General features: G+C 38.5%; 1 protein-coding gene across 2 annotated transcripts in view; it reads left to right on the top strand.

Annotated features, from left to right (window-relative positions):
- Window positions 1-17,760, top strand: part of LOC144479869 (zinc finger and BTB domain-containing protein 44-like) — a 41,922-nt gene that overhangs the window by 2,286 nt on the left and 21,876 nt on the right. For both annotated transcript variants that reach the window (XM_078198887.1, XM_078198888.1), the window contains exons 2-5: window positions 1,139-2,198; window positions 3,397-3,481; window positions 5,233-5,396; window positions 9,701-10,001. In XM_078198887.1, the coding sequence (XP_078055013.1) occupies window positions 1,184-2,198; window positions 3,397-3,481; window positions 5,233-5,396; window positions 9,701-10,001 (1,565 nt within the window). In that variant the 5' untranslated portion in view covers window positions 1,139-1,183. The remainder of the gene's footprint in view (window positions 1-1,138; window positions 2,199-3,396; window positions 3,482-5,232; window positions 5,397-9,700; window positions 10,002-17,760) is intronic.

The raw sequence follows: 17,760 nt of genomic DNA, 5'->3' as shown, positions 1-17,760 counted from the left end.
ATTGAAATTAGAACGTATACAGCAGATGGTGCAAACTGCCTACTACAAGTTTCAAGGACCATTAAATTAGAGTCTGCCATCTTGAAATTCTGAGCTAAATTTTGTTGGAAAATATTGATAGTGAAAATGAAAAGTATGAGGTGGCAAAGTAAAATAGCAGACTATCAAACTCCCAATTTTGGACCATTCGTTTTCTATGTAGACCAATCCTTTATATCCAAGTTTAATTCGATTAATTTGTCATTATCGGGCCAACTGTGCTGAATTAGGTGCTTGAAAAATAAATGTATGATGCACTAATGAATTTGCTGGTTGGTAGAAATGCACAATTGACATGTTTTCCAGCATTAGCTTATTTAGATATAGAACAGTACAGCACAGTACAGGCCCTTCGGCCCTCGATGTTGTGCTGAGCTTTGTCCGAAACCAAGATCAAGCTATCCCACTTCCTATCATTCTGGTGTGCTCCATGTGCCTATCCAATAACCGCTTGAAAGTTCCTAAAGTGTCCGACTCCACTATCTCAGCAGGCAGTCCATTCCACACCCCAACCACTCTCTGAGTAAAGAACCTACCTCGGACATCCCGCCTATATCTCCCACCATGAACCTTATAGTTATGCCCCCTAGTAACAGCTACATCCACCTGAGGAAATAGTCTCTGAATGTCCACTCTATCTATCCCCCTCATCATCTTATAAACCTCTATTAAGTCACCCCTCATCCCCCTCCGCTCTAAAGAGAAAAGCCCTAGTTCCCTCAACCTTTCCTCATAAAACCTACCCTCCAAACCAGGCAGCATCCTGGTAAATCTCCTCTGCACTCTCTCCAATGCTTCCACATCCTTTTTATAGTGAGGTGACCAGAACTGCACACAATATTCCAAATGTGGTCTCACCAAGGTCCTGTACAGTTGCAGCATAACCCCACAGCTCTTAAACTCAAACCCCCTGTTAATAAACGCCAACACACTATAGGCCTTCTCACGGCTCTATCCACTTGAGTGGCAAGTTGCCAGCATATGGGAGTTACTATACTGTAAGGCAGTAAACTGATATTTGCAATTATAAGGCAGAGTGTGAATTAATACTTTACTGAAGCTGTAAGCTCAAAATAAAAGATAAATGTCTCTCCCTCAGGTACTTGGGATACAAGAGTATCAAACACAGCAAGGAGAACAAATAATGGGTCTAAAAACCTTTACACACAATTCTCCAGTCCATGGTCAAGAGCTTCTGGGAAAGTTAAACAAACTCCGTAATGAAGGACATTTCTGTGATGTGACAATTCGGGTCCAGGACAAAGTCTTCAGAGCCCATAAGGTGGTCCTTGCTGCTTGCAGTGAATTCTTCAGGGCAAAACTTGTAAATCAATCAGATGCAGATGAGTGTATTTTGGATTTGAATCATGTCACTGTTAGTGGGTTTTCGCCATTGCTGGAGTATGCATACACTGCTACACTTGCCATTAATACTGAGAACATTATTGATGTCTTGGCTGCTGCAAGCTATATGCAGATGTTCCATGTAGCAAACACCTGTTCAGAGTTCATGAAATCAAGTATCCTGTGGAATACAAGTAATAATCCGCCGGGACCAGTTCCTCCCCTTGCTCAGGAGAATAGTGGAGCATGTATTATTCAGTCCCAAGATGACAGCCTATCACCAGTATCATCAGAATGTAGTTCTGTTGAAAAAAGTAAGCCCAGGGAGTCTCGCCGAAAGCGAAAGAATTTCATAATGATTTCGCCAGAGAGTCCCACTGAATCTGCTGCTCAACCCAATTGTTCACAAATTGTGAACCCCTCGGTGACCTTTTCAGAGAACAGCAGGACCCAGCAGTGTGTGGACTCTTCTGTGTCATTTCAGTGGACATACCCATTGGGTGGCGATCGGCGGACCCAAACTGAAAAAAATAAGCAAGCAGAAAGCGCTAGGATCTTGGAACAGACCCTAAACACAGAGGGAACAGGAAGATTACCTGAATTTACTGCTTGTGAGAGCACAAAAGCAACATCACCCCCTATCATTGAAGATGATGTACGGATCAAAGTTGAAAGGTTAAGTGATGACGAAGGTCACGAAGTTGCATCACAGCCCGTTAGTGCTTCTCAGAGCTCACTTAGTGACCATCAAACTGTACCAGGAAGTGAACAAGCTCAGGAAGATTTATTAATCAGCCCCCAGTCTTCCTCTATTGGTACGTATGACAACTTTTATCGATTGGTATATAAATATTTTGATTTGATTTATTGTCACATGTATTAGTATACAGTGAGTCTTGTTTCTTGCGCACTATACAGACAAAGCATACTGTACATAGAGAAGGAAAGGAGAGAGTGGAGAATGTAGTGTTACAGTCATAGCTCGAGTTAATAATAGGTTTAACAAAGCACTATGATGAAGTAACACAAAATCTCCAAATCAAACTTCTTATAATATTGGATGCTGTATTTTTGCCATGGTTGATGTAACTGTGATGTTGATTTGTATTCCAGAAAGTAGTGGCTGGTTTAATCGTCAATTAATGATGCTTAGTTGTATTTATGTAGTAAAGAACACAAATATTTTACATCTTTAATATTATTCTTTGATTGTAGAATAAGATTTTAATTTTTAAAAATTTCTCTGCTACATTTCCAGTTTAGCTGATCTTGGCTTCCTTCAAGTCAGCTAGCATGACAAGTGAACGCTTTGTTTTTGTCACAATGCTATGAGTTGCCTTGAGAAATTGGGTCATGCTGCAGGTGTTTATTATGGATCTACACTTGCTGTTCAGTCATTCTGCCGACATTTTAAGCAATGATTGTCGAGGGAACAGGAATGCTGCTAGTTGGAAGTTTAAGTATTTTCTGTAAAAATTCTTAAGTTATTTTACAATTTAAAGAATGTAAGCAAGCAATACTTCACTAAATCATTTTTATGATTTTACAAAAAAAGTCCTTAAGTGAGATATTAATCACTTTACCCTTGAATTGTATTTTTTCTACCATCTCTTTATTTGTGGCAGATATGTGTTACATCTGCATATCTGCCAATGTTTTCAATCATTTTGGCTTGCCTTTCTTTTTCATCCACCCCTTGCATCATCGTCATCCTCTTCCTTGAAGGCAGATTGGAGATCCAATATTAATGCTAATACGATTGCAGGTCTATATATTTTGTACATTCATATCTTTTTGCTTTTATTTTAGTTAGCTAAGTCTAAAATGTGTTTGTTTGATGTAAATTGCTATGTGGAGATTATTAAAGTGGCACAGTGTGAAATACCAATCCAAAGTGCAGTATGTTTAAAAATGTTTATTTCATTGCAGAATGCATGCACAGCAGTTGAGCCCTAGATTGTAATTTGCTGTCTTGTTAAAGGCTCAGTGTAATTTCCCTTTCTCTTTAAACAGGTTCAGTCGATGAAGGAGTTACAGAAGGGCTCCCAACACTCCAAGGCACTTCCAATGCCAACAATCACCCAGATGATGATGATAGGTAAGTAGTATCTATATGTATGGTGACTACAGAGTAATGTAATAGCAATTAGAGATTTCTAAGCTGAAAAATGAAGTTGGTACTTGCAAAAAGCTCTGTCTAAACAAAAAAACAATTTTACAATTTACACAATGGGCAAAGTTTTATAACTACCAGCAGTACATATCATGACAGAGGTATGGCTGTTCACAGTTACTTCCATTGTACAGATATCAAATGCCCATTCAAAAATCAACTCTCTTGTGAATTGTACAAGATCATAACTTCAGCCCTCAAAAATGGTGACAACTTAGCTGCAAATCTGATTTATTTAATCTCTTTCTTCATAAACATTTCTTATTAGCTGAACTTCCACAGCATTATTCAAGATATTTGATTTATTATTGTCACATCTATTAATATACAGTGAAATTATTAGTATAATTAAAAAATGACTATTAGTATACAGTAATATTTCTTGCTATACAGACAAAGCATATAGTACATGGAGAAGGAAAGGAGAGAGTGAGAATGTAGTATTACAGTCATAGGCAGGGTTTAGAGCAGTGGTTCCCAAAGGGTGCGGCGCGCCACACTGGTGCGGCGAGCGAGGATGGCAAGTGTGGCGGGAAGATTCAAGGACAATCAAAGAAACATTTAAACATGGTTTAAACAAGCATTGTTTTATACTTTCTGGATGTCCCATGATCATATTATAAAGTAGTTGTGTTCTATGTTATGAATCAAGCACTGCTAGGAGTTTTTTTTTTGTTTTTGAATGTATTTCTTATCAATAAAAAATTTGGTGTGGCGCGAGCAAATTTTTATTCTGACAGTGTGGCCCAGTGAAAAAAGTTTGGGAACCACTGGTTTAGAGAAAGATCAACTTAATATAAGGTAGGTCCATTCAATAGTCTGATGGCAGCAAGGAAGAAGCTTTTTTTGAATTGGTTGGTGCGTGTCAGACTTTTACATCTTTTTCCCGATGGAAGAAGGTGGAAGACAGTATGTCTGGTGTGTGTGAAGTCCTTAATTATGCTGGTTGCTTTTCCGAGGCAGCAGGAAGTGTAAAAGTGAGTGGCAGGTTGGTTTGATTGATGGACTGGGCTTCCTTCATAATCCTTTCTAGTTTCTTGTGGTCTTGGACAGAGCAGGAACCATAACAATCTGTGATATAACCAGAAAGAATGCTTTCTATGGTGCATCTGTAAAAGTTGGTGAGAGTCGTAGCAGACATGCCAAATTTCCTTAGCCTCCTGAGAAAGTTGGTGGGCTTTCTTAACTATAGAGTTGGCATGGAGGGACCAGGATGTTGATAATCTGGACACCTAGAAACATGAAGCTCTCGATCATTTCCACTTCATCTCCGTTGATGTAGATAGGGGCATGTCCTCTACACTTCCTGAAGTCGATGATTCTCTCTTTTTCATTTTGTTGACATTGAGGGAGAGATTATCACCAGTTCACTTCATAGTCCCTTTCTGATATTATGCCAGAAATGTGTGGGCTTTTTCAGAAGATGGGAACTAGATCTGCTGCAATCTAAGTGTCAAAATTTTGTAACCAATTAGTGTGCTTAGTAACACTTATTTCAAAGTTTTTACAAGACTCACGAGCTGCCCTATACATGATCAAAGTAGTTGTTTTGTTCCACTGCAGGTACCAGTTGGGAATTCGAGATGGATGTTTTGTACTTCCAATAAGATCAAAGGGAATTTGCAGCTCTCATTTGGATAGTTCTACTTTTAAATTGAAGTTGTTTTATTTTGTAGATTGGAAAGTGGGCAGTACTCTTACCAACTATACATCAACCCTTCCACAAGCGGCACAGAGAGACCCAGTCCAAATGGTCCTGATAAACCTTTCCAATGCCCTACATGTGGTGCTAGGTTCACCCGCATCCAGAATCTCAAACAGCACATGCTTATTCACTCAGGTAAGGAGAGATGTATAAATTTTCATTATTTTATTTGTGTCGGAATTTGACAATATCATAATGCAGCAACAAACAGCTATGTGACACTAATCAAGACAATTAGTTCTTCAGAGGGATTTCACGGAGACAGAAAAGTTATTTCCTCTGGTGAGGCATCTAACAAAAGGGCATACATGGGTCTTAATCTATACATAGGATAGCGGAAATCTAAAATTCTCCATGTGAGTGTCAGATCAATTGAAATTTTCAAGACTGAGATTGATCATTTTTACTAGGTGGGAGTATCAATGCAGTTAGGTATTTTGAAGGAAGATTGGCACACCATGGTTATCAGACACCACCTTTTGGATGGGTGTTGAATGAAGATTAGGGATGCCTCACATTATGTCAATTTGACTCTCGATAGCACATTAGCTCTGTGTCAATTAATTTTATGGATGGGCAACAAAATTCTGGCCTTGCCACTGATGCTCGCACCGCATGAAAGAATTTTAAAAATGTGACAACCCTTTTTCCATACTCGAATACAAAATCAACATCAATACTTCAGTGAAGTACTGAGACTGTCCTTGAGTGGTGCCTTAGACCAAGATCCTTTGGTACTTGATCTGGCCAACACAACCAAAAGCAAACAATTTGGTTGGCCACTCATCTCATTGATTTGTGTGCTGCATACAAATAGCTGTTATATCTGACAACTGTACTTGTCTTTTAAAGCAGTGTAATTTTTGTAAAGCTTTTTAGGACCCTTCTTAGAAATATGATCAGGCACTATAGAAATTACGTTATTTTTCTCCAGGCTACATAATATTGAATTTTTTTAATGCAAGTTATGCAATTTTGTTCTTCTGTGAAAGAAAATGGCATCACATGTCCTATATCAGTCATTGTAATCTTTCTCTAGTCTCAGCAATGGTGACCATGAAACTATCACTGATTGCAGTAAAGATCCACCTGGTTCACTTACGTCCTTTAGGGGAGGTAATCTGATTTGAATACCTGGTCTAGTCTACATGTGACTCCAGACCCATACTAATGTGGTTGACTCTTAACCACTCTCTGAAATACTCAGTTCAGGGGCAAGAAGGGATTGGCAACAAATGCTAGTTCTGTCCGTGACACTCACATCCCATGAAAGAATAAAGAAAAATGATATCCACTGCTGATGACCCCAGAGCTCACTAGAAGATAATACTGAAGCTGCATTAATGAGCCTGATTGCCACCACATCCATTGCCACCGCATCCACATTCATTATAAAATGAATTTTAGACTATTTCATGTCTGATACTCATTTTTGAAGATATGGAATTGTTCTGTTTAAAGAAAACTGAGTACTAAGACTGATTGCTATCAATGTCCATTGTAACGTTCTTCATTGCGTTTGTGCATCTCTTAAATTTTATTTCAAAATTCACAACAACAATAATCATTCTCAATTAAAGGGTTTCAAATATCAGAGTTCGTTTAAAAAAAAAAAATTAATTATGCCCTTTTAAAAAATTATTCCTAAAGTGTTGAGCTACTTTTCTTCGAAGTATTGTACTAAAAAATATTCTGGTCTTGACAGACATTTAATTTTATTTGTAGTTTAATTGTTAGAATTTACTATTTTTGACCAATTGTGATTGGGCCCAAAGACGGCAAAAGAATTGAGAAATGCTGAATGCAGGTTGGAGAGAAAGCTTTTTTTTTTAAAGGTAGGGAGAGAAGTAGCAAAGAGTGATGGGAGTTCCGGAGTATAAAGTCACCACGGATGAAAGTTCTATTGCGGAGGGTGGAGCATACAGCGTGTGGTGCAAAGGCAGCCAGAGTTTGAAGAATGGAAGGTCTGTTCTGGCACATAGGCCAAGATGAAACAAGATAGTCAGAACAACATGTGGCGTTCCTCATTTGTGAAACACAACCGTCAGGTTTTTTTCATGATTGATATAATTAGTTATGCTTTGAATGTTAACTATGATACTTTCCAGCACAAAATACTTGCACTTTAAGAAAAATTATTGATTCCCATACTATAGGATAATGATGGGTGGGAATAATTTATTTTATTAGTTGATTCAGATTTATTTTGCTATATTTCCCATTTTTAATGACAAAATAGCTCACTCTGGAAATCATTATTTAACCAGTTAGTAAAAAAACTGCAACCCAATTAACTGGGGACAGGTTTAATTGTAAAATTAAAAATACAGAGGGATACAATTTGAGTTTATTAGATGGAGAATATATCATGTTGTTTAAAGTTTTGTGAGTAACTACCTTCCAATACTACCTTCCAATATTTAATGCTTAATATTATACCAGGCAAAAATTTATCTTTACAATCAGTAGGAAAAGCATTGTTTCACCAAGTACATCTAACTCCAGTATTCTGAGCATTTGAATTTTAGTGCACCAGTTTGCAAAGCCCATGAATTAAATAATTAAATTCTGTTGTCTCAGAACGTGATGGGCATTGACAACCAACTGACATTACCAAGTTCGAAGTTGAACTGTGGCACCAGGGAGAGTTGACTGCCAGAGGCTACGTAATATTCCCACAGTGAGAAAACAATGTGGATGAATCATCTGAGACTATTTTGATAGTTCTTAATGGGCAGATCAATAATGCCAATGACTGGCAACCTGCTGTACTTGGTTTATTGCATGGGGCAGGGAAATAATTAATGCATAGTAACAATAAAAGGCAAGGCTAATACTGACACTTGTAAAACTAGGAAGTTAAAAGTTCAAACATTTTCAGTACGCAAGGTTATAGAACTCTTGACATCTTTCATCCTATTTTTAAAATATGAAAATAACCGAAGTTTTAAGCGCCTAATGATAAAAATGATTTCCTAATCAAAAAATGCTAGATCATGACAAAATTAGAATAAGCCATGTAATCCTGACACCAAAAAGGTATTTGCTATATAACACCTTTATGACCATGGCAGTTGTACTACCTTGACTTTTAACTTGTTAAATACAGAGACAAAGTCCAACACTTGACTTCTACGCATTTGATTTTCCTGTAAGATTTATTAAATATCTTTTTAATTGTGCAAATTTTGGGGCAAATTAAAATCTCAATTCCAGCTACCTATTTCCAACTTTATTTCAGTTGGAAAGAAATAAGAAAGAAAAAGCAGATATTATTTTATTCTCTGTAGCTTATGTTTAAGAGCAGGTTGAGGTGGTGTGCACTTATCGCCACTTCTACATATATTCATGGAGTCATGGCATGGCATTATTCACTTTATTCAGGGGAAATAGCACAATTGTTTTCCCTTTGCCTTAGATTTATCTGCCATTCCAGCAGAATAATAGAGAACAATTTTGGTAGCTTAGTGAAATTATATATTTACTGTACTTTTGTGCAATAGTTTATTACTGAATTTAACCTTTTCCCCCCCTCTACTCATAATTTGAATCAGCAGAAAAGGATACTAATTGGTTGCTGAATTCTTGCTGGAAATGCTGGTGGTTCTAAATATCTTAATTGTATTGGCAGTTATTAGTAATGTGTTACATAGTGGAATCTGTTTTGAAATGTCATAAATCAGTGGTGAAATATTGATTGTGATTTTGTTCCTTTCTCTGGAACTATACATTGGGTTACAGAGAACAAAATTAAATGAAAGAAGCAGACTTAATCTACGTAATTAATGAACTTTACATGAAAATGACCCTGGTGCACATTTACTTATTTAGTTGTGACGTAGTCATGCATACTGTGCTTTCTAACCATTACAGAATAACTGCATGTTGTCCTTAGCACATTAGTAAATTGCATTATGAACACAACAAATAAGCTGTTTATTATTTTTCTTCCTAATTTGTCAGAAATGTGATTTAATTTTTGAGAAGGGAGTTGGCAGTGCAATAAGGTGTGCAAATTGTTTTGTTAAAAACCAATTTAGATTACAAAAGCAATTTCTTTTTCTGATATTTGTAGCTTATGTGTAAATTGCAGAGTGTATATTTGTATGGTTTCAGGAGAGCATAGAAAAGTAATTCCTGTTCACTCGTAATATATTACTTGTTTGGTTCAAGTAAAGTTTTATTGACTATTGGGGCAAAATATGTTTTTTTTTTAAATGTCCAACATACAGATTGTAACACTGCAAGTCTGTAAAAATTCTACCATTTACCAGGCATGGACTTCAATCAATAGTTATACTTTTTCTGATTCTTAGAATAGGTTGAGCTGTCTGTTAAATTTGCTGACAACACTTCAGTTTAGAAATTGAGAGAATTAAGGTAGCTTTCTTAAACTATTAAGTTAAATATTAGTGACTGAAAACATTGCTTGTTTTTAGGTATAAAACCCTTCCAGTGTGACAGATGTGGAAAAAAGTTCACAAGAGCATACTCCTTAAAGATGCATCGTCTCAAGCATGAAGGCAAACGATGTTTCCGATGCCAGATATGCAGTGCAACTTTTACTTCGTTTGGGGAATATAAGCACCATATGCGTGTTTCGAGGCACATTATTCGAAAGCCAAGGATCTATGAGTGCAAAACATGTGGCGCCATGTTTACTAATTCTGGAAACTTAATAGTACACCTGAGAAGCCTCAACCATGAAGCATCTGAGCTAGCATCCTACTTCCAGGGCAGGTAAGATATAACACAGTTGAAAACTTGTGTTTAGAAAGGAACAATGTGGCTGTTAGTGCAAAAATGGTCTGTAGTCGATTAACAGTAGTAATATTTGTTAATCATTGGTCTTTAAGATAACGTAATGATTTAACAAGATAGACATGAAAAGAACAAGGAACCACAATAGGGAATTCAGGAGAAAGGTATCTTAACAACATGCTGAGAGAACTCAGTGAAGAGGGTTGGGAAGAGGTGTGTTTGGAACATTAGCACTGACTTGGATTAGTTTCTGTATAATAAATCGTGGCATTTAAGGCAACCCATTTTTCCACCCATTAAAATGGTATTTTTGCATATGCTTGGCATATAGATTAACCCCAACCATTTCAGTCACAACATTTTATACTTGCATTAGTAGTCAGACTCAATTTTTTGCTTCACAAATGCATGTTTTACTTTTTTTTAATTCATTCATGAGACATTGGCATTGCTGGCTGGCCAACATTTATAGCCTATCCCTAGTTGCCTTTGAGAAGGTGCTGGTGAGATGTCTTCTTAAATCGCTGCAGTCCACATGCTGTGGGTTGACCCACAATGTGTTAGGGAGGGAATTCCAGGATTTTGACCCAGCGACTGCAAAGGAAACTTGATATATTTCCAAGTCACGATGCTGAGTGGCTTGGGAAGGGAGCTTGCAGGTGGTGGTGTTCCCATGTATCTGCTGCCCTTGTCCTTCTAGATGGAAATGGTTGTAGGTTTGAAAGGTGCTGTCCAGGATCTTTTGATGAATTGCTGCAGTGCATCTTGTTAGTATGCACTTCTGCTACTGACTGTCGGTGGTAGAGGGAGTGGTTATTTGTGGATGTGGTGGCAATCAAGTGGGCTGCTTTATCCTGGATTGTGTCAAGCTTCTTGAGTGATGTTGGAGCTGCACCCATTCCATCACACTCCTGACTTGTGCCTTGTAGATGGTGGCAGGCCTTGGGGAGTCAGGAGATAAGTTACTCACCACATATTCCTAGCCACTGACCTGCTTTTGTTGTCACTGTGATTATGTGGTGAGTCCAGTTGAGTTTCTGGTCACCCCAAGGATGTTGATAGTAGGGGATTCAGTGAGGGTAACACCATTGAATGTCAAGGGGCGGTGGTTAGAATGTCTCTCTTACTGGTAATGGTCATTGCCTGGCATTTGTATGGTGCGAGCCCAAGACTGCATATTGTCCAGATCTTGTTGCATTTGAACCTGGACTGCTTCGATATCTGAGTTGTCACGAATGGTGCTGAACATTGTGCAATCATCAGTGAACATTCCCACTTCTGACCTTATGACAGAGGGAAAGTAATTGATGAAGCAGCTGAAGATGATTGGGCCTAGTACACTACCTTGAGGGACTCCTGCAGAGATGTCCTAGAACTGAGATGACGGACCGTAACTTGGCGCAAGGGATCAAGTAGGCAATATAGCCTTGTTGTGCAGATGAGCAGACCCTGTGTGGTGAATGAGTCTTCCAATAAAACAGATGAAATATGAAGTTGGTTTTAAGCTAAAAGTCATAACATTTGCTAACTCTTCAAATAAATATGCTGCAACAAGGGAATTTGGTGTTGGTGAGAAACTGGTACAAGAATGAAAGAAGGAATCTGCCCAAGACCAAATGAGCCATGAGAACAGAATCTGACTACTGGCCTGATCTTGAGGCACATGCGTTGGAATGGGTCCACAAAATTGTCAGAATGATTACATTGTCACCAGAAATGCAGTGTGTGTGTGTATGCACTTCTTCAATGGATGAATTCAAACTTCTAGTCCAAGAAAGGTTTCAGAGCAACTGGCTTACTGGAATAACAAATTGTAGTGTGTAGGCAGAAGATCAAAATCACTCAGATGGTCGAAAGACCTTGATTCCAAAATTACCAGTTTCAAGGGATTCATCAAAAAGCAAAACACAAGTTGCCACATTGGCATCATGGATGAAATTCCTATGATTTTCGATATGACCAGCACCCAAATTATGGAGTGAAAAGGTTCCAAAGCAGTTTTAGTGAAAATCACAAGACATGAGAAGATCAAATGGCACTGGCCTGCCTGCCATACAGAACAAAGTTAAAGTCTGTTGTCATTTTCAAATGTAAAACTGTGCCGAAGGTTCATGCAGGAAAGTTTGTGCACATTCATGACAACAGTTGGATGGATGAAAATGGAGTGAAGTTATGCACGATACTGCATGGAACACATATCCTGGTGACCTGTGTAAAGAATGCAGCTTATTAGTGTGGGACGTGTTTAGGTCCTATATAACCAATGAGATCAAGGGACAGCTGTGAAGAAATGATACCCGAATTGCTGATATACCAGGGGGTCTTATGTCTGTAGTTCAAAGTGTGCCTCAGTAAACCATTCAAGGATCTTGTTTGTGCCAAATGGTTGAGAGTGGAAAAAATCTTTGAGTGGAAATATGCGCACTGCCCTGCTTGATGTTTTGTTATCAAATCGTGGGATGCTATTAGTGCACAAGCTACCATAAATCACTCAAATTGTGGAATGTTCAATTCAATAGAGCGAGATGGTTTGTTATGGAGAGATGATTCTGAAACCAAAAGCACCACATCTGATCCAGAAGTAGGATCTTTATTGGAATGCCATAACCAAAATTACTCAATGAATTCAATGAGCTTTTTGTGTCAGATGCCAAAGTCAACAAATTTGAAGGGTTTTGAAATACTTTCATTGTGTTTAAATTGTGCAATTGGTTTATTCAATAAACAATGTTTCATCTATTTACTATAAATTGCCTTATGTTGTTTTTCACATTTCAAAATGGTGATCACCTGTACTCAATAGTTCATATTTTATGCTCGGTGTATAAGTTGACCTTCGCCTCCTGTTTTTTGGAGGCTTTGATGGTTGACTTGTCTGTCATCATATACTGTAATTCTTTACTCTGGCATATAATATGCAAACATTTACTGTAACTATTATCAATGCTGGATAACCCGTTACTGTTTTTAGGTTATAGAAGTGGCTGTATTGTTAAAATACCTGCAGCTGTTCATAGATCTTTCAAATCACTATGCCACTGAACTATTGTGTTGGGTGTATGTCTTTTTCATAGTCCCTTTTCTCTGCCCTTCTCTCCATAAGCCATTGATTTTTGCTGGAATACATTTTCTGTGGCTATCAGCAGGCTTCTGGCACCTTGCCCACGAAGCCATTCTTCATGTGCAACTTTGCATGGAGTTCAGGAAGTATAGATGCCTTGAGAAATTTATTAGTGAATCTCAATGTTTTGCACTGATTTAGAAGATTATCAATTTCATGGGTTTCCTTGAACGTGTGAAACTTTTTGGACTCAAATAAATGCTGCTCAGTTTATAGTTCTAACCATGTGTGCAACCTGGACCATGTGGATAGCCTGTTCAATCATGAGAGGCATTGCAGCCCAGCCAGAACACACACATGGCTAATTTTCTTTGTTTTTCTTTGATGGTGTGCCTGTTTTTCTTTGATGGTGCGCCAAAGGAATTGGGTTGGAGTATGCTAGTGCATGTTACATATTTAGATTTCAGTTAAGCCTTTGATACAGTAAAATAAAAACAAAATTGTGTACATGTTAGAAATCTGAAATAAAAGTAGAAAACTGGAAATAATCAGCAGGTGTGGCAACACCTGTGGAGACAGAAAGAGAGTTAATGTTTAAAGTTGAATGTGACTCTTCAGAACCGAAGGATGGGTTTTATGCAATTGAAAGGTAGAAGGAAGATGATAAACAAAAGGCAAGAGTAAATGAGTGGCAATAGTTGTAAAGAAACAAAACGTTTGTCCAGACTGAGTGTGAATGGCAGAATAATGAACAGCTCTGTCCAAAAGATAAAAGAAGATTCAGACCTGCACATGGCATAAAAAAGAAGCAAAATGGGGGACAGAGTTCATGGTCTCAAATTGTTGAACTCACTGTTGATTCCAGAGGGTGTAACGTGCCTAATCAGATGATGAGTTCCTGTTCCTCAAGCTTGAGTTGGGCTCCTCTAGAATACTGCAACATGCTGACAACAGGAATATGAGCACTAGAGCAAAATGGCAAATTAAATCAACAAACTGCAAGCATGGGGTCATGCTTATGGACTGAATGAAGGTGTTCCACAAAGCAATTATCCAAATTGTGTTTGGTCCTCCCAAAGTAGAGGAGACGGCATTGTGAACAATGAAACCTTTGGTATAGAAAGGTACTGAAAGTGAAATGTTAATCATCAGGGATTTTTTAAAAGTATGTATCAGTTGACTAGTAGAATCTACAGAGTAATTGAGTACCAGTTGTCAGCAACCTTAAATTGTGTCGCTCGTGGGGGATATTTGCTACCTTCAGAAATAATCTGGAGCAGGAATCACCAGCATAGTGGCCTAATTTGCACTAATACAAAACTAATAAAGGTTGTAGACATTAAAGCTGAATAGTACAAGCTGCTGGATGATTTGCGTATCCATGGAAATTAGGCAGATGTGAGCAGACGAAATTCAATATATAACAAAGGGATTAATTATGACTTAAATTCATGGAAAATGAAAGATTGGAGACAAGCTGAAGCTATCACAGTAATCCCCTGCAGTGATTAAAGCAAATCAGATGTTGGGGTCTATTAAAAGATAAATATTGGGCCAAAATGCTGAGGTAATTCTACAATTTTAGAAATGAGCATAACTGCCCTCAGTCCTGGTCAGCACAATGCAAAAAAGATATCCAACTATTGAAAAAATACAGAAGAGTACAACCAGGATAATCGCAGGATTGGTTTATAAAGGATGATTATCTAAAATGGGCTTTTTCTGACTAGAATAGAAAAAGAAAAGTGCTCTAACTGCTGTTAGGTTTCCAAACGGTATGGATAACAGAAAACCATGCAAGTTCTTATCCAGAATATTAGATACAAAGAACATAGACTTCAATGGAAGAGGGATAAATTCAAAGCAAGTCATAGAGATATACAGCACGGAAACAGGCCCTTCGGCCCAACTCGTCCATGCCGACCAGGTTTCCTAAACTGGACTAGTACCATTTGCCTGCGTTTGGCCCATATCCCCCTTAATCTTTCCCATCCATGTACCTGTCCAAATGTCTTTTAAATGTTGTAATTGTACCTGCCTCTACCACCACCTCTGGCATCTCATTCCATATAGTTCTGGTCACCTCACTATAAGAAGGATGTGGAAGCACTGGAAAGAGTGCAGAGGAGATTTACCAGGATGCTGCCTGGTTTGGAGGGTAGGTCTTATGAGGAAAGGTTGAGGGAGCTAGGGCTGTTCTCTCTGGAGCGGAGGAGGCTGAGGGGAGACTTAATAGAGGTTTATAAAATGATGAGGGGGATAGATAGAGTGAACGTTCAAAGACTATTTCCTCGGGTGGATGGAGCTATTACAAGGGGGCATAACTATAGGGTTCGTGGTGGGAGATACAGGAAGGATATCAGAGGTAGGTTCTTTACGCAGAGAGTGGTTGGGGTGTGGAATGGACTGCCTGCAGTGATAGTGGAGTCAGACACTTTAGGAACATTTAAGCGGTTACTGGATAGGCCCATGGAGCACACCAAGATGATAGGGAGTGGGATAGCTTGATCTTGGTTTCAGATAAAGCTCGGCACAACATCGTGGGCCGAAGGGCCTGTTCTGTGCTGTACTGTTCTATGTTCTATACACACCACCCTCTGGCAAAAGTTACCCCTCGGGTCCTTTTATATCTTTCCTCTCTCACCTTAAACCTATGCCCTCCAGTTTTGGATTCTCCTACCTTGGAGGGACTTTGGCTATAGGCCTTATCAGTGTCCCTCATGATTTTATAAACCTCTATAAGGTCACCCCTCATCCTCCTTCGCTCCAAGGAAAAAATGTCCCAGCCTCTCCTTATAATTCAAACCTTTCAGTCCCAGTATCATCTTTGTAAATATTTTTTTGCACCCTTTCCAGTTTAATGACATCCTTCCTATAGCAGAAACGATACTTAATTCAATGAATGGTTAATCTATAGAAAATAAGATAGCCTTTTGGGAAAATAAGATAGCCTTTTGAGACGTTTAATGAGGTAAGAGTAGCATGCTTTGGTGGGAAAAATGACTCCACCACTGGTGTTTTCCTTGTGTCATATCTGGACTTCTTGTAAATCATGCTGAGTCAGCAATACTATTTTTGTATCATGCAATTACCAGGATGGTAGAAGGTGAATGAACTGAATTCTTTTCTACAATTGCCTATTTTTTTCTGAAATGATTCTAGTGTTTTCATCAACACTTTTCTATCTGGAATGCATTCCACATTTTGATCATTTTTATGAAAAACCGACTGATATAAATGTGTTTTCTGGTTTGAATTTTCTCTCCTTATGTACCCCCAAGTTTAGCTTCGAGTAATTTTCTGCATTTGCCTTTCTTGTACAGTTTGCTACCTTGTATAGCTCTAAGAATACTTCTTGGCTATCTCCTTCAAGGCTGCAAAGCCCAATTATCTGCCATCTTTTCACATAAATCGGATCTTTGACACTAAGGATCAATGTAATGTCTCAAATCATTGTCTCCAGCCCTTCACACACTCCTTGTATTTTTGGTGAGAACTAGACACAGTATTTAAGGTGTTCGACTATAACATAGCATCAACCTAATTTACTATTGTTTTAACAATATGGTTTAACATTCTCTGGCCCTTGGGCTATGTTGATGGGACATTTTCAACGTTAATTCTACAAATCTATGGGTTTCTTTCAATTTCCATCTTTAGCTATTTTGACATTTATTCGCATGTATGCTGATTATTTTTTTCCTTCTGATGCCAGATCTTCATATTTCACACTTCACATTAAATTGGAGTCCCCTGCTACTGCCCCTTCTAGTTTGGTATCGATGGCAAATGTGACCAATTTGCATTGAGTTCTGAATCCAAGATTTAAATTTGTGGTGGTTGCATTATTTGTCCCTATGATAGGGGCTCTCCCCAGCTCCCCCACCTACACAAACTGCCTTTTCCAGTCCTTTGACATAACCATTTGTTTCCTGCTAGTCAACCAATTTTTTATTCATTCCCAAGATTTGCCTTCAAACCCTACTACTTTCAGGCTGATTAATACGAACTAGCTTTTTGTGTGGAACTTTGTCAAAAGCTCTTGGAGATCTCGGTGTATTGTATCTCAGGGCTTTCTGTAGTTTTCTTGACAATGAATACAAAAATAATCATGGAGGTACAGTAAAGGGTAGAGCCCTTAGAAATATTAGCATACAGAGGGATCTAGGTGTGCAGATCCATAGTTCCCTGAAGATGGAACTTGGGTGAACAAGGTGGTCAAGAAGGTGTATGGCATGCTGGCTTCATCGGTTGGGGCATTGAGTATAGGAATTGGAAAATCATGTTGCACCTGTATAAGACTTTGGTTAGGCCGCATTTGGAGTATTGTGTACAATTCAGGTCACCACACTACTGGAAGGATGTTGATGCATTGGAAAGGGTGCAGAAGAGATTTACCAGGATGTTGCCTGGTTTGGAGGATATGGACTATGAAGAAAGGTTGAACAAACTTGGATTGTTTTCATTGGAACATCGGAGGATGAGGGGGGACCTGATAGAGATTTACAAGATTATGACAGGCTTGGATAGAGTGGATAGTCAGAGTCTTTTTCCCAGGGTCGAAGGGTCAATTACTCGGGGGCATAGGTTGACTGTGAGAGGGGTAAAGTTTAAGAGAGATGTAAGGGGCAAGTTTTTCTACACGGAGGGTGGTGAATGCCTGGAATGTACTGCTGG

This window comes from Mustelus asterias, chromosome 27 (assembly GCF_964213995.1).
Source record: "Mustelus asterias chromosome 27, sMusAst1.hap1.1, whole genome shotgun sequence".
NCBI lineage: Eukaryota > Metazoa > Chordata > Chondrichthyes > Carcharhiniformes > Triakidae > Mustelus > Mustelus asterias.
This window is presented reverse-complemented; position numbering and strand designations above follow the sequence as displayed.